The 25454-nt window shown below is 41.4% G+C and overlaps 2 protein-coding genes and 1 pseudogene across 2 annotated transcripts in view; 2 read left to right on the top strand and 1 right to left on the bottom strand.

Annotated features, from left to right (window-relative positions):
* Positions 1 to 14621, bottom strand: part of SLC30A4 (solute carrier family 30 member 4) — a 29974-nt gene extending 15353 nt beyond the window's left edge. Inside the window, exons 1-2 of the mRNA XM_047075153.1 lie at positions 13982 to 14621; positions 6155 to 6301 (exon numbers count right to left, since the gene is read on the bottom strand). Of these exons, the coding sequence (XP_046931109.1) occupies positions 6155 to 6301; positions 13982 to 14372 (538 nt within the window). The 5' untranslated portion in view covers positions 14373 to 14621. The remainder of the gene's footprint in view (positions 1 to 6154; positions 6302 to 13981) is intronic.
* Positions 1 to 25454, top strand: part of BLOC1S6 (biogenesis of lysosomal organelles complex 1 subunit 6) — a 134315-nt gene that overhangs the window by 31451 nt on the left and 77410 nt on the right. The gene's annotated exons all lie outside the window — the stretch shown is intronic.
* LOC124508617 (cAMP-regulated phosphoprotein 19-like) overlaps positions 1 to 25454 on the top strand; it is a 59872-nt pseudogene that overhangs the window by 28588 nt on the left and 5830 nt on the right.

Here is a 25454-nt window from a genome sequence, read left to right as displayed (position 1 = left end):
TTCTATTGCCTCAAAAAATTATAGCAAACATCTAAAGACAGGTTTCAGAGGTTTACAAAAACGAACAGGGAAGGAGAATGGAGACACATTGTCTCTTGTATTTCCTTTTATGCTACTACCTTCTTCCCACAAAAGATAGGAAGGAAACAGAAGGAAAATCAGTAGGCTGTGCTGGATTTGGCTAAAATTTTCAAACGTGTATTTGAATTTCAACTTAATCACAGACAGCCCTACTGCATTCAGGCTAAGGCATTTTTCAGTGGCCCACTGTTGCCACCAGAACACCAAGCTAAACTGCAAAGTTCTTCTTTGGATCCTTTCAACTGCTATTCTCAATTCTCTTTTATTTCCTGCCTTCTCACCACTCCCTCTACCCCACAGCCAAGGTACCCAGCACTGTCAAAATTGACGTTTGGCTGTCCAACATTGACCACCTCACTCATGGCTTCCTTCAGCCTTAGTAAAAACTCCCATTCTAGGACACACCTATTCTTTTCCAGATGTTCAGGTGATATGAATTAATTCTAAGATGTGCATAATTAATAGGCATAATTCTTGTCAGGGGTGGGAGGAAGCTGTTAAAATGAATCACTAAGGAGAAGAGATGATGTTTTTTTTTGCTGCATGTATGGGGGAAGAGATTTTTTAGCTGAAAACATTCTGCTCCTTTAGAATCAGGGAATAAAATAACAAACTACACAGAATTAACATTACAACTATATACCTACCTTAGGACAACCATCATCTAGCCAGATCTGCCAAGGTCTTTGCTGAGTGGAACCACACACTGCTACACTCCTACACTGTCACTTTGCCATTAACCTAGGCTGATGATTCGCATTGCCAAAATGTAAATCTTGCTTTCTTTATTTCAAATACAGACAACTCTGCTTACTATAGTCCTTTCATATTATCTCTATCTTTATCTAAGCCATGCAGCTTCTTCAGCCCAAGAAGTGAAAGAAAAGCCATAAATAAGAGTCAATTATGCTCATAATCCATAGAGAAGGATAAAAGTAGAAAGCAAGCAAGGGTTTTCACAGTTTTCTTTAGAACAGCATTTCCCCTTGTCTGGCAGATAGTGCTATTCCTCCTAAGGATTTGTGGGATTTCTCCTATAGTATGTTTCATTAAGTTCTAAGGTTTTTAACTCCCAGAAAAAGAGGACATACCCACAGTCAAATAAATCCAAGCATTTAAAAATAGCTCATATAATGGTTCCTAGCCAACTCTCCCTTTTCCCACAAAAGAATTGCCACTGTAATGTAAGAAAAAAAAAGAAAAACAGAAAAACCTGAATGATTTTACACAATCTCTGAGTTCACATGAAGGAAAGGAATGTATCACCAGAATGGAACTGACTCCTGGGACAGCCACTTTCTTTTCTCCTCAAACTAAAACCACTTTTCTCTCACCTTCACTAAATGATTTTTGCTAAAATAAATTTTATATTGCCAAAAGTGCTACAAAAGACCTGAGTTAAATAGTGCATCTTTAAAAACTGTTGTTTAGGGGCGCCTGGGTGGCTCAGTTGGTTAAGCATCCAAGTTCGCTCAGGTCATGATCTCATGGTTCATGGGTTCGAGCCCCATGTCAGGCTCTGTGCTGACAGTTCGAGCCTTGAGCCTGATTTGGATTCTGTGTTCCTCTCTCTCTCTCTCTTCCTCCCCCACTCACACTGTCTCTCTCTCAAAAATAAATAAAAGATTAAAAAAAATTTTAAACTGTTGCTTAATCATCAGGATGAATCACCTTTCTTTTCTCCTACCTAGCTTAGACAGTTACACAAAGAGAAGAATTCCAATTAGCAGGGAGGGAAGGCAGGCAATTTGGGGGCGTGGACCATTTTCAAAGATATGAAAAGTGTGGGTAAGTGTGGGCAGGGAGAAGAGGGAAGGAAAAGAAGATTGGAACTAACTTTTATTGGGAATTTACTCTGTGCCAGGTAGCAGGTTAGGTAGGTACTTATACCTTACCACCTTAATGTATTTTTTACAATTCTGCAGTGGAAGTATTATCATTCCTATTTTACAGAAAAAAAAAAAAGAAACACAAAAATTTGTACTCAGATTAAATCACTCTCCAAAAGGTCTTAATAGCTAGTAAAACTGCAGATCTCTGATTTGAACCAAAGACAATTTATTCACAAAACTCTAAAAGTGGTAAAAAACAAATAGGGCTGCCCCTGACTGACACCAAGAAGAAACACTCTTTTGACTAATTTCTTACTACATCAAAGGGATCTAGAAGTCAGTACTCAGTTATGTTATGGATCATATAAATTTTTATAGTGTAGTTTGTGAACATGACCACAGTTTCAGAATTACAGATAAATGTTTTCAAGTCCCAAATATATTAGTCCCCAAATTTCAAAAATATCCCTATTCCTAGTTTGGAAACTGGCTTAATGCACCCCAAACACAATGATTTGAGGTTCATGAGCTATATTAAATAATCTGTTTCACAGTTTTCATGTCCTTATTTACTCAGCCTGACTATGCAACAATTAATAATCTCTTATACTGCACTTACAGAGTTTAATATTACGTTTCCATTCCTACTTCATTCATGGTCTAGGAGATATGGTTTCATAAAAAACAGCTATAAAAACGTGATAAATGCTTTTAGGCATACATAAAGTGTGATGAGCAAACAAAAAGGAAATATATTTAAGGAATGGTACTACTAATATCTGACTATCGTTCACAGGCACCCACCTCTAGGTCTAGAACAGGGTACACAGTATGCTGCCTTTTGCATAAGAAAGGGTGACAGGTAACAGGATATGAACATGTATAAAAAACACATAAAGTAAGGTGGTGAGGTATATGTATATATTCTCTTGTACTTTCAAAAGGAAATGCTGGAAGGATAGGTCAGAAACAAATTTAAAATCATTAATGGGGCGCCTGGGTGGCTCAGTTGGTTAAGCGTCCGACTTCAGCTCAGGTCACCATCTCACGGTCCGTTAGTTCGAGCCCCGCGTCGGGCTCTGGGCTGATGGCTCAGAGCCTGGAGCCTGCTTCGGACTCTGTGTCTCCCTCTCTCTCTGCCCCTCCCCCGTTCATGCTCTGTCTCTCCCTGTCTCAAAAATAAATAAACGTTAAAAAAAAAATTAAAAAAAAATCATTACTAATAAGGAGTGGGATTAGAGGAAGGGATGGAGGGGACAGAATGAAAACAAGGCTTCTCTGAGGAAATCCTTTGTATTAGAAATTAATTGTTTACTCCTGCAACACATAAACTTTACATATTTACAAGACAGATCAACAAAGAAAAAAACCAACTCCTGTCTTACCCCCTCCCCCTACCCTGCATCAAAACAAAATTCAACGACAGTTAACATACCAGAAGGGGATTCCTTCTGCAGCGTTTTTTTAGGACCTGAATCCCTAAGACACAGGAGGCACACTACTTAAAAGTGTCCAATATAAACATACGTTCTCCTACAGAACGTGAAGAGATTACTCATGAAGCAATATATTTTGTGGAACACAGGACAGCCACTGCTTTGTTTTACAGCCTTATTCAATTCTACATATCCTTGTCTTTTTAATCCTCCCCCAAAGAGCAGAATAAGTGAAGTAAGTTCTATATCTAGATATAGCCTCATAAAATTTTGGAATGCAAAGAAGAAAATGAAGATCCCAAAAGGCCCTTCTAGTGAAGATGTGAGTCCCTCTGTACCTTTGGGAAATACTCATCTACCTAGATTTTAACAACTCTTTTTTTTTTAGATGACTTTTAAAAACTTCAGACAAAATTCACCATTTCAACAATTTAAAGTGCCGAAGTCAGTGGCTTTTAGTATAGGCACAAGGTTGTGCAACAGTTTCCCATTTATAGCCATTCAATTAATTGTGCTTATTTTCAGCCCCAGTTCTCCCTCCTACTCATCTCTGTCCCTGGCTCTTCTTTGGAGATCTGCTGGGCTGATCCAGCTCCTGGCTCAGTGTACTCTAGGCTACAGCTTCCCTGTTTCTTCCTCCAACCCACTCCCATCTATCTTCCAACTTCCAGAAATTTCTTGCTTATTGGTGACCCAATCCCTTGCTTCTCTTTGTTGTTTTTATTTCAAGGAACTCTCAGGAGAGACAGGAGTCAAATGCTGATGTCTAGGCCACAAGTGTGAACTTTGTACTTTTAAGGAAAAAGGAAGATTCAACTCTCCACAGAAACTTGCAGAGACAAATAGAACAGCGAGTTCTGTTTTCTCTCATGTTTTCATAGTGCTTGTTATCTATGATGAAACAAAGTGACTACCTAGAGAAACACTAAGTACTACTTTGATATCTAACAGAATTTTCATGATTATGGGTTCTTATTATATGTGGGACTTTCTATATTCTGTTATTGCATGTTTCTGGGGGAGAACTCCACTATTTTCATTAGCATTCCAAATGCTCTATAACCTAAAAGGTTAAGAGCCACAGGACAAAATGAAATGCACTCTTCCAAATAGTAGTGGAAGGTAAAAACCCCTATTCCATGATGCTATGTTTGAGTGTCAGATCTTAAATTGAAGGCGTTTAAATCACAAGAAATTAAAGTTTGAAAATAATCTTGAAGTTGTTTAAAAGGCCCAAGGCAATCAGGTAACAAATGAGCGTATAGTATGTTGGTAAACAGTGGGGTGTGTTTTAGGAACACATCCCAATGTACGCTATGCAGTGGCTTAACAAACAACAGAAACACCTCACTCAGGGCATCAGCTCTCCTGTACAGCAAGCAGCTAAGGGGTAGGGATGCCAAATAATTTCCCAATCTGATAATCAGGATAGCTCCTTGAAATATATAGCCTTTAAGGCACAATGTCAAGTTTTACACAGAAGGCCCAGGGACTAAATTTTAGAAGACCTAGAGCTTAGTTAAGATTACGCTAAAAAGTAAGCAAGAAGGGGAAGAACTGATTGATATATTAGCAGTGTCAGTGACGGCAGATATACTGATATATTAGAGTGTGTCTCTACAAAATTAACCTACAAGTTGTTAATTCTGGTTCTTTAAGATAGGTTTTGCTGAAGCCACCTAAATGTCAGTTTTTGGGTTCTAAGCAAATGACATCTGGATATATGGCATTTCACATATTAGTTCAAGTAACTGCCTTATACATATTTTAAAAATAAGTAAAAAATCTAAAAACACAGTAACACAGGAAAGAGTTGTATGGATAACAATGTATGATTTTAACTCAATTCTTATTTGCTCAAAATAGTAAAATAAAAATATGTGTACAGTGAAAGAAAAAAATTTTAATGACACTTGTCAACACATGGTAAAGAAGACTTTATTCAGGGAGAGGAAGCTACCAAGATAGGTTACAGGACCACTGTAACAGAACTCTGCAGTGGGGGAAGAGATTGGGCTCAATGCTGAATACTGAATAAGCAAGGGGGAATTTACAGCCATGGAGCAAGGTGGGAGTCAGTGGATGGAAAATTACTAAGGGGAAACATCAGGAGTATGGGGACTCTGGCTAAACGGACATAACAGAATTCTCGCTAGACACAAGCCAGTGCAATGAGACATCGCCTAGAGGATAATCCATCAGACATTAAGAGTGGGGGTGCTGTTAAATTGGCTTAGAAGGGTTTTTGCTAAAATAAGATTTTATAAGGAAGTGCACAGATGGGCTTGGGAGAAGGTTCAGGAAACTGACTAAACTTTGGTCAAGCAAAGAATCTTTGTCAGCACTTACAGAATTATATTGATACAGTGGCAGCAGTGAAGGTCAGCCACACAGTATATGTTATACCTATGACAGTACTGCTTAAGATCTGGGCTACAGTAGCTTTGGTTGGAACACCTGAAGTGAAAGAAAAAAGTTAATAATACACATTAACAAACCCATGTAGTTTTGCCTGGTTGAATAAAATGAAGGTAAACTTTTTTTCTGATAACATCTTCAGGAAATAGGGAACAACACTTAAAGATTAATGATTACCATATAATTTTACATGTGTAAGCAGTTTAGCTGACTAGGCTGAATGTACCCTGGAATATATGTATCTGAATAAATCTTGTTCATCTGTTGTCATTTGCTTTTTTCAAATAGGTTATCACCAGAAAGATTTCAGTTAATCAAAGGTTAGTTATAGTTCATTGTGGTTTTACTATAAAACTTGATAAACCAAAAGAAACTCCAATTACCTACCTAAGCGATGAAATCCAAAGGTGAATCTTTTGGTTGGAGATTTTGAGGACAGCCACAAAGCAAGCAGGGTCAGTATGATAGCACTTAGGTCAGTTAACATATGAAGTGCATCTGTCATGATTGCTAGGCTATTTGCAATGTATCCACCTTGGAGTAAGGATGAGAGAGAAGAAGAAATATGTTAGTTAAAATAATAAACATAAGCCATCAAACCAAAAATATGTAACATCCTACAAAACATCAACTTTCAATTAAATATTTATCCAATCACAATTAAATCAAGGTATTCGGAAATTTTATACAGAACACTAAATATGTATATATCTTTGTGATGAAAACATCCCTTTCATGGGGCGCCTGGATGGCTCAGTTGGTTAAGTCCGAGTTCAGCTCAGGTCATGATCTCACAGTTGTGAGTTCCAGCCCCCCATCCGACTCTGCTGACAGCTCAGAGCCTGAGGCCTGCTTTGGATTCTGTTTCTCCTTCTCTCTTTGCCCCTTTCCTGCTTGCTCGCTCTCTCAAAAATAAATAAACCTTAAAAACAATTAAAAAAAAGAAAATTTTCATTTCTAAGAACAGATTCTCTGAGGAGTCAATGACCTTAAAAAATTAAGTACCACTAAATTGGAGGCTAACACACAGAAATTTTTGTGGTTTAGCACTGCAGCTTTTACTCAAACTACTAATCCTATTAGACACTGAAATTAATAACCACAATATGTAAATATTACAAAAAAGGTAAAGGTAGATACTCACTTGTTGTGAGGGTTTGAACACAAAATTAAATGGAAGACATTTTTTTTTTTTAAATTTTTTTTTTCAACGTTTATTTATTTTGGGACAGAGAGAGCATGAACGGGGGAGGGGCAGAGAGAGAGGGAGACACAGAATCGGAAACAGGCTCCAGGCTCTGAGCCATCAGCCCAGAGCCTGACGCGGGGCTCGAACTCCCGGACCGCGAGATCGTGACCTGGCTGAAGTCGGACGCTTAACCGACTGCGCCACCCAGGCGCCCCTGGAAGACATTTTTTTAATGTACATGAGTACATTAACTAATTAGTACCTTAACTGATTCCCTTGGTTATAGACAGCAATGTTTCAGAAGGATTAAACATGGTATTTAGAGTACAATTTTTAACACTGATTTTCCAGCCATTATATGTATATGTAGCATGTAAAATTCATTTCATAGATGTGTATGTGTGTGTATACATATATGTACGTTGTTCTATTATGGTGAATCAATTTTCCTAGCACCATTCATTAAATAAGCTTTTTTATGCCAAGCATTCAAACTTTTGTGTATCAGAATCACCTGGAAGATTTGTTAAACTGCAGATTGCTTGCCCCACTCCCAGAATTTCTAATTCAATAGAGCTGGATGAGGCTTGAGAATCTCTATTTTTAACATGTTCCCAAGGTGACATCGACGCTTCTAGTCTTGGTACCTCTGAGAATCACTGTTACAATGAACTTCATGGTCAGGGTATTATGACACATTAAGTGTGCTGAGCCACTGTTCCCTCTCTTTCTGGGATGAGTGTGCACAGCCAAGAGCAGCAGGACACAAGCTGGCGATCTTGAAATCACATCCATTTACTTCAGTGTGCTCTATACAAATACCAGCTTTTATGTATTCCCTTGACATTAAAAAGCTAAAATCACTAAGAGAAAGTATAACTTGGTAGTTAATAATATGAGATTTTAGACTCTCTGAAACTCTCAGCCAGTTAGTTAATACTTTTGAGCCTCAGTTTCTTTATAAAATAAAAATAATACTTCAAAGTTGTACTGTCTATTAACTTTCTGAGATGATGAAAATATTCTATGTATGCTGTCCAGTAGAGTAGACACTGGTCACATGTAACTTTTGAGCATTTGAAATATGGCTAGTGCAACTGAGGAGTTGAATTTATTTAATTTTAGTTAACATATTTAAAGAGCCACGTGTTGATAATGATCAGCAAAACTAGCAAACTAAGGACCTCTGAAAACAATCTCCTCCACAAAAGCAGGGAGAATATGTGCAAAAATGGTCCAAATCAGCTTTTTCAGAACGCTGGAAATTAACCAAAGGCTGACACAGGAAGTATTAATTCAAGGAAAATGACTGAATCTTTATAAGAACAGTGAGCTCTGTGGCATTCTAATTCGCCTTGGACCCATCTCCCTCTCTCCAGCTCTGTGGTAGCCCTGAAAACCAACAAGCACAGTGAAAATATCAGTCTGGCAGCCACTGCAAGGTATCAAATGGGGTTAGAGCTCCTAAAAAGCCCAATCCCAAAGAACTAGCATTATTGGATCTGTCTGGTAGTTCCCTGGAAGGCCATACTAGCAAGGCTGTTTTCACTGGACTTGGCTTGGGGATCTGCCCTATGCAAACCCTAAGGAAGGTTTGTCAAAAACAATCACAGGGAATTGTTCAACACTGCAGCTGCCTGAGGCAACAGATAACAAAGTGTTCCCTGTATTCTGAAATTTCACAATGATATGCCTTGGTGTGGGTTTATTTTCACCCAACTTACTGGGTTTTTGTTGACTGTTTTAATCTGGAAATGTACACCCTTCAGTTCTGGAGAAATTTCTTAAACTATATTGTTGGTAATTTCTTTTCTTCTGCTTTCTCTATTCCTCAAACTCCTATTACTTGGAGTTTAGATTGATACACTAATTTTCTTACGTTTTTTCTCTTATCTTTTTGCTCTACTCTCTAAGAGATTACCTTAATTCATCTTCTCTTCTAACTTCTATGAAGTTTAAAAATTTTGTTTTTATTGTTGAAAAGCTCTTTACCCTGATTTTCTTTTTTACAACAGCTCATTCTTTTTTCTAATCTTTTTTTTTTTTAAGTTTGTTTTGAGAGACAGCGAAAGTGGGGTAGGGGTAGGGAGAGGGGGGTACTTAGGATCGCAAGTGGGCTCTGTGCTGACAGCAGAGAGCCTGATGTGGGGCTCAAACACATGATTGTGAGATTGTAACCTGATCAGAAGTCAGACGCTCAACCAACAGAGCCACCCAGCTGCCCTAGCCTATTCTTGTTGATAAATAATCTATTTCTCTGGATAGGAATTATATTATTATATCCGACTGGCTCTTAAACAGGGTTTAACTAGCTTCCTTAGTCTTCCTCTTTACCCACACTCCTAGGGGTATCTGGTGCAAACAATTCTGGGCCTACTGAGGCTTCTGAAGTGCAGTAGTTAGTTCTCAGTATGGTCCCCAGATCAGCAGTATCAGCATCCCCTGGGAACTTGATAGAAAAGCAAATTCTCAGGCCCTATCCCAGACCTACGAAATTAGAAACTCTCCCCCAGCAATTTGTGTTTTATTTAATAAATTCTCTAGGTGTGGGGCACCTGGGTGGCTCAGTTGGTTAAGCGTCCAATTCTTGATTTCAGTTCAGGTCATGATCTTATGGGCCCTGCATCAGGTTCCACGCTGTCCGTGTAGAGCCTGCTTGGAATTCTGTCTTTCTCTCTCTGCCTCTCCTCAACTCGTGCTCTCTCTATATACATAAATAAACAAACTTACAAATAAATTCTCTAGGTATTTCTGATGAATTCTGATGAATTAGGTTGCTTCTTGGATGTCCCCAACTGCTTGCTTAGGAGCTGACTTCCTAGGGTCTATTAAGTCAGTTACTTCTTTCACCCATCTCTAGTTTCCCAAATTTATTTTGTCTCTAGTTTTCCCAATCTTTGTGGATATACATACACATACACATATGGATGGATATACGGTTTTGTGTGTGTGTGTATTTAAAATTCCCTTTATTATAGTTTAAGAGAGGCTTCAGGAGAAAGTACATTTAGATACATGAGTTCATTTGCTATCTTTATCTGGAAGTCTGTTTGCATTCATTCATTCAAACTTTTTCACTCCCAATAAAAATGCAGTTGTTAATCAATAACCGTTACTAAATCCAAAGGATATTTTAGTTCTCATCTTATTAGACCTTTCAGCAGCTTCAACTTACTTCCACGTGGAAATACTCTATTTTCTGAGATTCTGGAATACCTGTTTGTCTTCTGCCTGACTTCCAAAGTTGGAGTTCCTCAAAACCTGGGTTTTCTAGCTGGTTTTTCACATTCTGATGGCATTACACACTGTATCTCTTAACTTGACCTCTCTTCTGGACTACTGACTCATATGTAACAGCTCACTAGGCATCTTTACTTGGCTATTTTACATACAATTGATAATTAAAATGTCTGAAACAACCCTTGAGCCGATGCCTATATCCTGCTTTGTATTTCCTCCGTGCTTCATAAATGACATACATTTCCCTACACTCAGATGCTTAAATGAGAAACTTCAGAATCATTATTGATGCTGCTCTCTCATTAATCCCCATATCTAAACCATTAGTAAGTTTTGTTAATGTTACCTCTAGAATGATTCTCAACCAGTCCATCCACACTAATCCAAGCCATAATCATTTCTTGTCTGGACCCCTGCAATAGTTTACTTGCTTCCATTCTTGCACTCTCCAATCCATCTCCACATAAGAGCCACAATAGTATTTTAAAAAGATAAATCCCATCATGTCATTCTCCATTTGCTCTGTGCTGACAGCTCAGAGCCTGGAGCCTGCTTCTGATTCTGTCTCCCTCTCTCTGCTCCTCCCCTGTTCACTCTCTCTCTTTCTCTCAAAATTGAATAAACTTAAAAAAAAAAACAAAACTGCACTCTTAACATGGTCTATCAGAACCAACCTGACCTGGCGCTCCTGTCTCTTTTCCTTTTTTCTTACTATATTCGAGCCAAACTTGCCTTCTTTTTGGAGGCTTTTAGGACCTTTGTACATGCTGTTCTCTTCACTTGGAAAACTCCTCTACTCCTTTTGCTTGGGTAACTCCTACCATTCTTTTTTTTTGGTTTAACTATACCTGGCTCATACATAAACTATGTCCCCTTGGTTACAATGTCTTATACTACCTAATTTTTTTTCTTCATAACATTTAAGTCTATATGAATTTTAAATTTATTTATGTATTTAATATCTGTGCCCTATATTAGACTAAGTGCTTCAAACAGTAGGGATTATAATAGTTTTGTCTGCATTGCATACCACAATACATAATACGGTGCCTGGCATAGAGTTAAGTATTCAAAAAATACTTGCTGAATGAAAGAAGAATAGACCTGTCTAAAGTCTCAGAGCAAATTAGTGCAATGCCAAGATTCAAAATCAAGTCTTCTCTTTCAGATCTTTAAATTACTTCATTTTTTAAATTATTCCATACTTCCTATATAAGATACGTTATTTCTAAGTGTTTTTGATACACTTTAATAAACGCTCTACTATATACAATTTAACTCTAATATTCTGAATATTTGTTAATGCTTATCCTAAGTATTAGCATTTCTGTATTAACAAAAGATTTTTCTATTTGAAAATAAATATTTGAAAGAAAATACTTATTGTGGCTTTCACAAAACCACATTTACCAAATAACAGATTTTAAAAATAGTATGTCAGAACAATTTTATCTTAATTTTTACTTAGGTAAAATAATTTTAAGGGGGAAAATTGTGATTAATGTGACTTTAACTTCAAATATTAAATATTAACTTCAAGAATCACTAAGTCTGACTGACTCAACTTTCTAGCTGTGTGAATTTGGGCAAGTCATTGAATCTTAGTCTGCTGAGGCCATGCCTTATCAGCTACAGCTTAACTCCTTTTAATTTCTTTATAGCTTAAGCATTTATAATTCTCTAACACAATAAAAATTAATTCAACACAAATTTATTGAGTGTCAACTCTGTGCCAGTCATTGTTTTAGGTGCTGAGAACGCAGCTTACATTTCAGCAGAAGAGAGGTATTAAACAAGTGAATATACAAACAAGATAATCTCATGCTTTGGGCTTTTAAAGTTGGGGACAGGGGCGCCTGGGTGGCGCAGTCGGTTAAGCGTCCGACTTCAGCCAGGTCACGATCTCGCGGTCCGTGAGTTCGAGCCCCGCGTCAGGCTCTGGGCTGATGGCTCAGAGCCTGGAGCCTGTTTCCCATTCTGTGTCTCCCTCTCTCTCTGCCCCTCCCCCGTTCATGCTCTGTCTCTCTCTCTGTCCCAAAAATAAAAATAAACGTTGAAAAAAAAAAAAATTTAAAGTTGGGGACAGAACAGGAGAGAGGAGATGTTTACTTTAGTCAGAAAAGGTCTCTCAGAGGTATCTTTTGGAGTAAGATATGAATGTCAAGACACCAGTCAAGAGAAGATTTGGGAAAAGCCACTCAAGGTTAAGCAGTGTTTTTCAAACTGCAAGCCCTGATCTATTTTGTGGAACACGAAATCAATTAAGTGGGGTGGGGGGATAACTGAAAAAATATTAGAATGCATCACAAGAAATAAGACTTTTGTCTTAATTATACATATAGGGGCGCCTGGGTGGCGCAGTCGGTTAAGCGTCCGACTTCAGCCAGGTCACGATCTCGCGGTCCGTGAGTTCGAGCCCCGCGTCGGGCTCTGGGCTGATGGCTCGGAGCCTGGAGCCTGTTTCCGATTCTGTGTCTCCCTCTCTCTGCCCCTCGCCCATTCATGCTCTGTCTCTCTCTGTCCCAAAAATAAATAAACGTTGAAAAAAAAAATTAAAAAAAAAAATAATTATACATATATATGCTATATAATATGTGTGTGTGTGTGTGTGTGTGTGTGTGTACATACATGCCTACATATGTATGCATGCATGCCCACCTGGGCACAGTGTTAAGTGTATTTCTTACTATATAGTGAGATCAAAAAAGTTTGAGAGCCACTGAGGTAGAGGGATCAGCTAGTTTGAAGGCCTTAGGGACAGTAAAGAGCTTTGTAAGCCATAGGGACTAAGAAGGCCAGCATGGCTGAAGTGAGGACTGGGGAGGAGGTATAAAATGAGGTAGGAAATGTATATAATTTTCCCACATACAACCTCCAGCCAGCATCTTAATCTGGACTGCCACCTCTATTCTCATCATGGGTTCTCGTTAAGAAACATGGCAGAATAACATCCTTGCTTTTATGTCACTTTGTAAACTGTCACTAAGAGAAGTTAGCAATTACACTAATGTGACTGTGAAACTAATCTCTAAGAATGTATTTTATAGTGAGAATGTATTACTTGAGTAATTAAAAAGTGAAAAAACCAAGTTCATAAACCCTGGGGGAGCCATCTGTTTCCTTTCAGATCCTCACTATAATGAAAAACTTTAAAGGTTAGTAGTAGCTAATTCTGAAAATCTCTTGGCTATAAATACAAAAGGAAAGACTATGAAGAGACCCCTGAAGTCAAATGCAGACACACACACAAAAAAAAATAGAGACCAGGACTGTAGATGTGGCTCTTTCACTAACCAGCTAAGTGTCCTCACAACTTATTTACACCTCTTTTGGGCCCTCAGATTCCTTAAGTGTGAAAAAGAAAGTAAAGCAGGTGTTCAGTAAGGTCACTTCATACCTTCATAATTTTATGATTCTAAGTTATTCTAGGTCATTTACTATTTTTAAAGGTTGCAAAAATTAACCTGGCCATTATTATTTTTAAAAAAATTTTTTAAAGAGGAAGTTAAATGATATACGATGAAGCTCATGTCCTTAGCTTTACAGTAGATGTCACGGTGTTTGGAGAACTGGAAGAAAATGTCAGTTATCTCTGAAAGTTTATGTTGTACTTAGGCTGATCTGCACTTTGGAACCGTGTGGCCTTTCCATATCATCAGATCGGTATACTGATAAATAACAAACTTCCTGAAAAGAACGTTTAAACCTCAAATCCTGTGTAGCTAAAGCTTGACAACAACCCTCCGGACAAGGTAAATGGAAAGTGAGTTGGCCACACAACTCACCTACAAGTTCTCCAATCATGAAAAGCAAGTAAAGAACGGCAGCAATGGTCAACCTGGTTTTCACCTTTCTCTGCTTCAGTAACTCTCGCTGTCTGCTGCAGTTGTCACAGGGGTCCACCTTCAGACTCAGCTGACTGTTGGTCAAAGGTAAGTCCTGGTCCAGTAAGGAATCGTCGTCGGCCTGGAGGGCCGGGTGCGCCCCGTTAACAGGCCTTTCTGGGATTTCAGAACCATCATCGGCCACCACAACTCGAAGTTTGTTAAACCGAGAAAGCCCCTCGTCCCCCACCTCGTCCGAGAAGTCAAAGGCGCTGGTGTCATTTAAAAACAGCGGCGCATCATCCTTCCGTAGCAGAGATTTGAGACGCTTCCACGCGCCGGATCCGGCCATGGCAGAGGCTGAGCGGCCGCGGCGCGGAATGGCTCGGTGCAGGCGGCCGGCCGGCGGCTCCTACTTCACCGGAGAGCCAGTTCCCGATGGCACTGCCGCGCGTCCCTCCCCATCCTGTGGAAAACGAAACACGCTATAAATTAAAGGCGCCCCAATACTGCCCACAAGTTCCGAAGCCCGGGGCGGCGGGGGGCGCCAGGCCGGCCCGGAGGCTCCGGGGCTCCACGAGGGGGCGGCGCATCTACCTGGGGCGCTGCCGCGGGGCCGCCGCTCATCTCCCCGCCCCCGGCCAGCCGGCTCGGCGGGGCCGACTCGCGCAGCTCGGCCCGGGGCCGGGCGGGGAGCGGGGCCGTCCTCGCGCCTGCCGCGCCCGCAACTCCAGGCCGGCTTCCCGAGTCTGACAGGTTCGGGGCCGGCCGCCGGGGGCCGCCGCCTCTCCCCGCCCTGCGCGAGGCCGCGCGCGTGCGCCGCAGCGGCCGCAGGCGAGGAGCGCGAAGGAGGGGTCCGCACGAGCCCACGCAGGCCCGCGGCGCAGGGCTGCGGCGCCCGCAAAGGGGCGGGGCAGGGGCTCGTGCCGCATCCAGTCCTCCGCCTCCCGGCCGTAGCACCAGTCTCGGCTGCGGAGCCCCGCGCGCCCGGCTCTGCCCGAGGGGCACTCACAGGGAAGCCCCAGTCTCTGGTGCCGCACTGTCGCCTCCCCAGGCGGAGAGGCGCTAGCGGATGGAGCCGGGGCCTGCGGTCCGAGTGGGTAGATTCGAACGGTCCCGCCCGCCTGGGGCTGGGCGTTGCTGCGGGAGGTCGCTCCACCCTAGAGGGCCTCAGGAATCTCGGGGCAGGATCTCGGTTTCGGATCCTGGGCAGAAAACGAATTTGTGCTTTCTTGCTACGTGAGAAACTAAGCAGCTTGCTTTCTTCGAGTTGCTGCTTCTCTGGCAAGTTGACAAAATTTGCTGCACGGGTGAGAGGGCAAGCAAAGCTTATGGTCAGCAGTTCTATGGCCTGCTTTATATTTACTATTGCTTTTCAGCAAGTATGTGTTATCCTGTGTGTTCGCTTAGTGTCCCTTCTCCCTCCATATAACATAGACTAAACCCAAGCAGAAAATCTAGTAGGGGTGTTCGTTTTGGCCTTTGGTTCTGTTAACAACCACAAATTTAAAAGAAGTTCTGAGAAGCAGTTTCTGATTTAGATTTAAGTTTTGGGGCGTCTGGGTGTGGCTCAGTTAAGCGTCTGACTTCAGCTCAGCTCATAATCTCCCGGATGATCTCGTGGTTCCTGGGTTCCAGCCCTGCTTAGGGCTCTGTGCTGACAGCTGAGCCTGGAGCCTGCTTCAGGTTCTGTGACTCCCTCTGTCTCTGCCCATCCCCTGTTCACACTCATGCGCTCTTTCTCTCTCTCTCTCTCTCAAAAATAAATATCTAAAAAAAATTTTTTTTTAAAGATTTAACTTTTAATAGTAACATGGAGGGGTGCCTGGGCGGCTCAGTGGGTTAAGCCTGACTTCAGCTCACGTCATGAGCTTGGAGTTTCAGACCCGTGTTGGGCTCTGTGCTGACAGCTCTGAGCTGGAGCTGCTTTGGATTCTGTGTCTCCCTCTCTCTGCCCCTCCTGCTCATGCTCTGTCCCTCTGTCTCGCTCTCTCTCTCTCAAATAAATAAACTTTAAAAAATAATAGCAGAATGGAATGGCAATATGCCTCCCCACTCCTCTTCTCCCTTAAAAGTCTGAGAGATTCTTAATCCAGAGCCCTTGAATGGGTTTTAGGGGCTTCTGGAAGCCTTAAATTCATGTGCAAAATATTGTGGCTTATATGGGTTTTCTTGAGTCAAGTCCCCTAGCTTTCATCATGTTCTAAATGGGTTTAAGACTCAAGTAAGATTTAAAACAGCAACACTGTCAGGAGAACTCATAGATCAACCCCCTAGCTTCCACTCAGAGTTGACTTGTAGTGCAAACTCCTCTATTTATCCTGTGTTAATGGATGTCATATTTGGATAGTAGTCTACATGGATTGCCAAGTTTCAAGTTACAAAATCTGCAATAAAAGTCACATGGAACATCATTTTCCTCTGAAGATTTAGAATGCACTTTCAAATCTTGCATGCCTTGGGTGCAAGAGCACCAACTGCCTTTGAACTCCCCCAGCAATCCTTTCACTTTTGAATGCCCACCATATCCCCACAGAGCTGCAGCCATGGGAGTCAGGTTAGGAAACCTGGATCAGAGATCCCATGGTTCCCAAGACCCGGGAGGGAAGTCTTGCCTAGGAAATTATTCAATAATCAGGGCCCTCAGTTCATTATCAGCTGAAGGGAGAGTGCTTAGTGAGTAGTGCTTTCCTAACCCCAAATATCTTAATCCACCCAATTTGGGAGTAGGTTAGTGGTTTTTCATTTGTTATACTGCTTGAAATTCTGCTAGTGAGAAAGATAAATGAACAAAGCAACTATGTCAGGAGTGTGATTGCTCTGTCTTTAGTATGACTTCTTCAAATAGGATTCCATCCAAGGAAAGGGGATAGATGTGTTCAAGGAAAGTTGAGGCAGGAGCATGGATTGTTTTGGGTACTTACAGTAAGCTTTGTTGGGAAGGGGTGCAGTTCTGCGTCCCCATTTATTTTTACTATTTTCTATCGCTGGGTATCTGGACAGAGTGAGGGGTGGATAACAAAAACTATATAGTGATTTTAATGTATGTTCACAAATTCAGATACTTGTCCCATCCAGAGGTAGAGCTTAATCTCCCTCCCAGTGAATGTGAGCTGCTCTTATTGAATATCATAATGGCTTACAAGGAATAGAATGCCACATAAGTGACAGTAGATGACTTAAAAGACTAGGTCATAAGAGGCACTGTAGTTGCCTGCTTGTTCTCTCTTGGATCACTTGCACTGGGAGAAGCCAGAGTTACCATGTCACGAGGAACTCAAGCAGCCCCAAGGAAAGGCCCATGTGATGAGAATGGAGACCTCCTGCCAGCAGCGATGTGAATGAGCCGTATTGGAAGCAGGTCCTCCACCCTAGTTAAACCTTCAGATGTTTGTAGCCCAGGAGATGTTGACTGAAACCCCATGAGAGATCCTGAGCAGAAGCTCCCATCTAAGCCACTCCCAGATGACCCACAGAGACTGAGATAATAATGTTCATTGTTTTAGTATGGTAAGTTTGGGGATAATTCGTTACACAGCAATAGATAATGAATATACTCAATCTCAACTTTGCTCTGTACCAGGAAAGACACTTTTCTTATTCTTTTATCACGCGCGCCCTTGTTCCTAGGCCTGTCCTTGGGCTAGTGGCATGATTTCTATCACTGAACTTTAAAATGGGCTAAATAAATAGACTTCTGTGAATAGTCTTGGAATTTGCAACCTTATTTCTATGTATTCAGAATTTATAACAACAGACAAATGAACTTTTGAAAAATAATCCATTTATAATCTGGGTACTGCCTGCAATTCAGCTAGCTATTGCTCACCATGCCATTCTTTTATAAGAGACTTAATACTTCTTTCCAGTTGAAGAACTTTTTTGCATGGGCAAATAGAAAAAGTTGCCAACCATTTATCCTATTTCTTACCCAGGTAACTCCTCACACACAATCTGTTTAGGTAATACCAGAAGTCTGACATTTGCAAGACACACACTCCAGCAGTCAACGAGAATAGCCCCCAAATATCCTTCGTCAGAACCTGTTTTGTGGCCCAGATATCTCTTGGGACAAATGACAATGCTGAAAATAATACCACAGCTAACATTTACTTGGGGCTTGTGTATGCACCAAGCACCTCTGCAGGGGACCTGATTTCCATTAGAGGGGAAGTTAAGAATTCAAAGCATGGGTCTTAAAGTCTGACTGTGTTTGTATCCTGGTTTCACCATTTAGTTATATCGTCTCTGGAAAACTATTTCACCAATCTGTGCTTCAATTTTCTTACATATAAAATGGGGATGATAAGAGTACCCACTTCACGAGGCTATGGTGAGGATTCAATGAGATGATGCATGTAAAGCATGTAAAACATAGCATATGTAGTTCCTAGCACATAGTAAGTGCTCAGTCGATGACAGCTCATGTTTTTTTTAAGTAGATGAAGACGTGGAGTCTCAGGGAAGTGAAGTAAACTGACTGGAGTCATGCAGCTAAAAAACAGAGCAGGAGTTCAATTCCAGATCAGTTTGGTTTCAGAGCTCAAGCTCTCAAACACTAGCCTGCACTGTCCTCTCAGTTTCACACACAAATGGAATGATGTACAGAAAAGCACCTAGACTCCTTCAGGTGTGCTGGGAGAAATCCCTGTTCCATATATCAAAGACTTGCCAGCACCTTGAGACTTCAACATCACCCTGTGAAATCCTTCTTGGAAAGGAAAGGAAAAAGTGGAAAAGTTTTTAAAAATCGAGGTATGGGGAAAGGTGCCACTTACTTGACAGGCTCACGTGTTGCATATTCCCAACCTGAGAATTCCTTTCTCCATTGGAATAGATGATTGTAGGAGATTTCCAAAGGATGCATTTGGAATGTGACTTCTTATCTTTTTCAGGAGGGGTTGAAAGCTATCAGATACAAATGGACAAGAGCTAGTGATGTGATACACAACTGTGGGGAGTATAATAATTTCTTCTTTCTATGGAGTGCTATGCTAACAGAGTGGCTGGAGAGTCAGTTTAACCCCTCCTCCAGGGGAAGAGAAGGGTGCAAAGTAGGTAAGAGAATTGCCCAAGGACAGGCAAGTTGCCTTCTTGGACAGTGAGTAGATAAAGGAGAGGGTCTCTGGGCCACACCCATGTATCTGTCAGGAAAACCAACCTGTGAGCTAAAACAATCAAGTTCATTGTTTTCATACCTTTGCTTTGTCTTTCCTTACTTTTTAAAGGAAATGTACCTGTGAATTTCTCTAACCATATCTGGCTAAAATTAGAGGGAATAGGAGCTGGGATGGGTTTAAGACATAAGCACACCCGCCCTGGAGTCTGGAGGTAACAGCTTGAAGGTGAGGGTGGAACGCTGATTTTGGACATGCTTTAGGAATCCATCACAGACAAGAGAAGTTCCTTCAGCCTCTAATTTTGCCATCCTTTCACAGTGATCCCCAGCACCATACTGTTGCTGAACTCATTTTCTTGGCTGTAAAAGTGGAAAATAGTATTTGTCCTACCTCTGTCACAGGAACACTGTAAGAATCCAATGAAATTTTGCATGTGAAAACATTCCCTTACTTACTTTACTAGAGAGAGCTATTAAAAACCATACCATCTGGGGCACCTGGGTGCCTCAGTCAGTTAAGCATCTGCTCTGGATTTTGGCTCAGGTCATGATCTTGCGGTTCATGGGATCGAGCCCTCCATTGGGTTCGATACTCACAGCGTCAAACCTGCTTGGGATTTTCTTTCTCTCTCTCTCTCTCTGCCTCTCCCTAGTTCGTGCTCTCTCTCAAAATAAATAAACATTAAAAAAAGAAAGAAAGAAAGAAAAAAGAAAGAAAGAAAAAATATTTTAATCATAGTTCATTCATAACTTTAAATTCCCCTCTAAAAAACATTTGTATTTCTTGAAACTGATGTTTAATTTCTAAGAAATTCTTAGTGGTGAGATTAATCTGTCTCATACTGATTGGAGATGATTAAAACACTAATACTCAGTTTATACTTACAGTAGACTTATTTCAGAGAACATTATAACCTTTATGAATTAAACCAAGACAGAGAAGCAACTGCGGACAAAGTGACTCTTGTGACCTCTTAGAACTGGTGGCTTTAAACAATGAAGGCCATTGTATAAAAACTCCCTCCCAGGGTTATTGTGAGGATTAATTAGATTAAAATCTGCAAAGTGCTTTGAGTTTTTCCCAGAATTCCTTTATAAATAAAGATGGCATTAATTATTTTTTTTAGAAGTATCCTTATATGGATCTTCCCAGAATCAAATGTAACAAATTCACCTGTTGTTTAACTTGTATTCCCTGAAGCAAAAAACCCAAGACCAAGCCAACCTAAATGACCTCTAATGGTTTTAAAATGACTATAGATAGGAGCATGCTTGAATGAGCAGAAGTTAGTACCCTAATCACAAAGATCTTGGTGTATGTTTTACATGACCGGGTAATGCCTCATAATCACTATGCCATATGGTAATTAGGTATAAATTACTGTAATTATTACAGCTGTTTTATACTGATCAACCAAGTTTTACTCTCCTCTTTGTTATTTATATTTTACTAACTCACATTCTACTCACTTACAAATAGGCTTTAAGGCAGTCTTCCCATTAGTAGGCCTTCCTCACCTCAGAATACTAGAAACGATGAGAATGAGAGTTTTTTCCTGATACTAGATACTGTCTAATCCTCATTGTATGCACAGAAACAAATAGACACAGATGAAAGACAGGTGTCTTAACAACCAACTCTCCAGCAGCTGAGGTTCCTTGGGAACCCCTTCTCAGTTTCCCAGTCTCTGATCTTAATCCTGTTCCCAGTGACCCACCCAGCCCGCACTGTGAGCTTCCCCCCCACACCCCAAGAAGGAGCTACTCTGAATATTCCGAGTGTGGGTGTGGGGCAACCCAATTGGGTGGAGGCCTGTGATGTGGGTGGTGAAAGAATTCACCCTGGGCAGAACAAAGGAGATAGAAGTTTATTAAATACACCGCAAGGGAGCTACAGGCAGGACAGCAAAGGAGAGACTGTTTGATAGAGGGCTGTGGGTGGGGGGGGTGGGGTGTAGTTAAGGGGGGAAGGTGGGGAGGTATGAGAATGTGTGGAATTTTGGTACCTTTTTTTTGGTACCTGTGCCCCATTGTAAGTAGCTCAGTTGTCAACTAGGTCTTAAGGCTATTTTGAGGGGGGTCACCTAATGGGCCTATTTGCATTTAGCCTGGTGGTCACTGTGGGCCCTTTTACCTTACTGAGGTTTCCATTGCTCAGGCATGTTGCCTAAAAGCTGCCTCTACAGTGGGCTTAAGGTAGCAGAAACTCTGGAGCAGGTCCAAGGGAAGTCTGGGGAACAGTAGGGTAAGAAGCCCATTGTAAATGAGGAACCGGTCTGGCAGGCAACCAGCTGTCCTGATTTACTCGGGATGGAGGGTATTTCCAAGACCTGAGACCACAATTTACTGGGATGAGTTTACCTTGTAGCAAGAATAGATTCTGTAACCGTGATATTGCTGGGCAGGGAGAGTATCTTACCTGGGCAAGACACCTTGTTCCTGTTGGGCCCTGCAGCACACTGGGCTGGGTGTTCTCAGGGAATTCTCAGGATGTGACTCCTGTTACAGTGAAATGGAAGAGGTCAAAGGTGTCTGAGAGGGAGGCCAACCACCTCAGATAGGACCCCCAAGGTACCATGACCCTGTTAGAGCCGCGGAGATCCCAAGTCAGTTCTGTAACTTTGCAGGTGTGGAAACTCGGCCTGAGGGTGAGGCTAGGGAAGTCAGTGTATGCCAGACTGCCCCAAGAGACTGAGTAAATTACTGTGTGGTTGATTGCTTAATTATCCTGGGGTACAACTCTCTTACTGCCCTGGATGCCCTCTTCACAGGACCAGTGAATATGAGAAACCAAGTTACCTTACAGCTAGAACAAAGGTGGCTGGGGGGTTTCAGTGACATCGTTTACAGGCCTCATGGCCTCTCCTGGCCTTTTGTGTTCCTTTTTCCCTGCTGGGGTGTTCTTCCTCCTTCTCGGTGTCTGGCTAACTGCCATTCAGCTTTCAAACCCAATGGATTCTGCCCAATTTCCCTCCTTCTTTCCCTCTTTCCTCCTCTCCTTCCCTTCTTTCTTCCCTCCCTTTTGTTATTAAACTTAAAAAAGTTTATTTTTGAGAGAGAGTGCACATACACACACATGTGCATGGGTGGGGGAGGGGCAGAGAGAGAGGGGCACAGAGGACCTGAAGCAGGCAGCACTGACAGCAGAGAGCCGGATGTGGGGCTCAAACTGGCAGATGACAAGATCATGACCTGAGCCAAAGTTGGACACTTAACCAACTGAGCCTCTCAGGTGCCCCTTCCTTCCCTTTCCTCTTTCCTTCTTCTCTTTCTTTCTTCCCTTCCACAAATGTTATTTGAGTGTTTATCATATGCCAGTCACTAAAGTAGGCACTGGAGCTATAGAATTGGATAAGACAAAGTCTAGATGATAACCCACCCCTGATTAGTCCTGTATATACAGCATAAATTCTAATTCTTTATTACTAACCCCCCCCCCCCCAGATTCCATGCAGACTATTGATATCTATATATAACTTTCGAGCGAAAGTGAAAAGAATATAGCCTTTCTTCTTGGTTCAATTTTAGTTTAGTCTTTCTGAAATCATTCCCCAGGCCCCCATCTGGTAAAGTCTTCAGATAACCACTTCCATCCATGGCGTGCTGATTTTTATCACTTAGTATTACTGTTACTGCCTTTAGTTCTCCCAGTTGTGCTTAGTTCTGAGTTGTGACCTCGCAGCTCAGAGCCCTGTCTTCATTTTATAAATAGTCGGGATATTTTTATCCCGAAGTGCATTACTTTGCACTTGTTCCCACTAAAGCTCACTTGTCAGTTGTCTGACCACAGAGTCAGATTTATAGGCTCTTCTGACTAGCCCAAGGATTGGCAAACTTTTTCTATAAAGGGCCAGATAATAAATAATTTCCGGTTTGCAGCAATACCTTGGTGCTGGTCGAATTTGCTCACTTCTGCCCTTGTGAAAGCAGCCGTAGGTGATAATAAGCAAATGAGTATGGCTATGTTCCCATAAAACACTGGACACTGAAATGTGAATTTCGTATACTTTTCACCTGCCACGAAATATTAGTCTTCTTTCGATTTTTTTCAACCATTTAAAAATGGAGAAACCATTCTTAGCTCAAGGGATGCACAAAAACAGGTGTGGGCTGGATTTGGCTTGTGGGCTGTAGTTTGCTGGCCATGATCCAGACTCATCACTAGTTAGAAGTGTTGTTCGAGATTTCACTGCTCATTCCCTCCTCCTGACCACTTATACATATAAGTGATATACATTGTAATTGCAGTTGCCTTATATGGCATGGTTTTTTTCACCACTCCTTTACCTACTCAATTCTAGATAAAGTCTAGAGCCACTCTCCCCCATGGCATCCATCCCACCCCAAGTCTAGACAAGTCCATTTGTTACATATGCTCATGTCTCACTTTGTAAATTTATCTTCATTAGTGGCATTATTTGACTAGTGGCTGCTTCTCACTCCCTTGTTAGGCTTTATGCTTCATGAGACTGGGGGCTGTCTATCTTTGCTCATATCTCCTGCACCTGACTCTGTGCCTGGCACGCAGTAGGTGCTCAATAAAGCATTTGTTGAACAGAGGAACCAGATCCACAGCAGACCTCAGCTTATTGGCTGGGCATTGTTGTCTATAATAGCTCCCTCCCCTTATTAGCAGAGAGACCTTGAATTTTAAGATCTCTTTGAGCTTCAGTTTCCTTCTCTGTCAAACAGAGATAAGAGTTACTATCACTGGGTTGTGGTGACTTAAATGAGAAGATGTAACTGGCACATGGCTTGCTCCAGTCACTGTTAGATTAATGTCAGACTCCTTCCCCACTTCCTCTCATTGCTGTCAACTCTATGGTTGTCTGATGTCTAACTACCACTTGCTCAGATATCCCAAGTGCATAGGACTCCACCTGCCTGAAGAGAACTGCACTGTTTCCTTCGAGAAACCCAGAATTAGAAATATGATGAGTACACCCTTCATATATCTGCTGCCTTTCTAAGACCTGTCACTTGGGCCCTCTAGTTCCCTCCCCTGGCTGGAATCAACAGGCTCCACCCATTGTTTTTGCTTCCTTATGTTTGCTTATGTTTGCTTAGTTCCTTATGGCCTCACAAAACATTCCAATCTTATGTGACTTTTATTTCAGCCTCTCCTTTGGAAATCTGTCAAAGGTTTTTTAAGGTGTTAAGGTAGAAAATATAAAGCAGTTCCCTTTTACCTACACACTGTTTACTTCCTCAAAAATTAAGTAAATTAATTTTTCTTTTTACAGATACCATTTGACCATCTTTGTCTAAAGTTAACTTTAAGTGTTTACCATGCTTATTTCACAAATAAACCATAACTTCCTAGGTTCTCTCCAGAGATTTCTTAATGATAATAATTATCATGTCATAAAAATTACAAGATTTTGAGCCCAAAATATGTTAAGCACTGTGCTAGGAACTTTAATTAAATACATCATTTAATTAAATCCTTATAACAGCCTTGCATAGTGGATACTATTATCCCCATTTTATACATGGGATAAATGAAATTTTTTTTGAGAGAGAGAGAGTGTGTGTGTGTATGAGAGCAGAGTAGGGGGAGGGGCAGGGACACAAGAGAGAGAGAGAGAGAGGGAGAGAGAGAGTCTCAAGCAGACTGTATGCCCAGCACAGAGCCCCATGCAGGGCTCTGTCCCATGACCCTGAGATCATGACCCGAGCCAGATTCAACAGCCGGATACTTAACCTACTGAACTACGCAGGCACCCAAGGATAAATGAAGTCTTTTAAATAATTTATTGAAAGCCACGTTATTAGAAGATGGTGGACTCAAGGTTTGCATTCAGGTTTCCCCCAGCCCAGTGCCCATCATCTTTCCATCCTGACATTTTCTTCCCTTCTTATGCTTGGTAGCTGGTGGTGCTGGGAAGGGCACGTGTATCACATTTTCACTCTTGTAACCTCCCGAGTGAACAGCCAGCTATGATGACTGTTGCCCATTTTGGCTAATGGCTCCTCAGTGTCATAGCAAAGTTCCATCTGAACTCATGTGGGTTTTAAAGTATTACCCTTTTGCTTAAAACCACTCATCATCCATCCATCCAACCAATATGTCTATTTTTTTAAGTTTGTTTGTTTTTGAGAGAGAGAGAGCAAGCAGGAGGAGCAGAGAGAGAGGGAGACAGAATCTCAAGCAGGCTCCGCACCATTGGCACAGAGTCGGATGTGGGGCTTGAACTAGACACTTAACCTACTGAGCCACCCAGGTGCCCCTAACCAATATTTCTCAACAGGCTATCTCACTCCGTTTGGGCTGCTATAACAAAATACCACAGGCTGGGTGCATTGAAACAGCAG

The sequence above is a fragment of the Lynx rufus genome, unplaced genomic scaffold, assembly GCF_022079265.1.
Source record: "Lynx rufus isolate CCGP_SWC_20201006 ecotype Redwood Valley unplaced genomic scaffold, mLynRuf1.p SCAF_13, whole genome shotgun sequence".
Taxonomy (NCBI): domain Eukaryota; kingdom Metazoa; phylum Chordata; class Mammalia; order Carnivora; family Felidae; genus Lynx; species Lynx rufus.
This window is presented reverse-complemented; position numbering and strand designations above follow the sequence as displayed.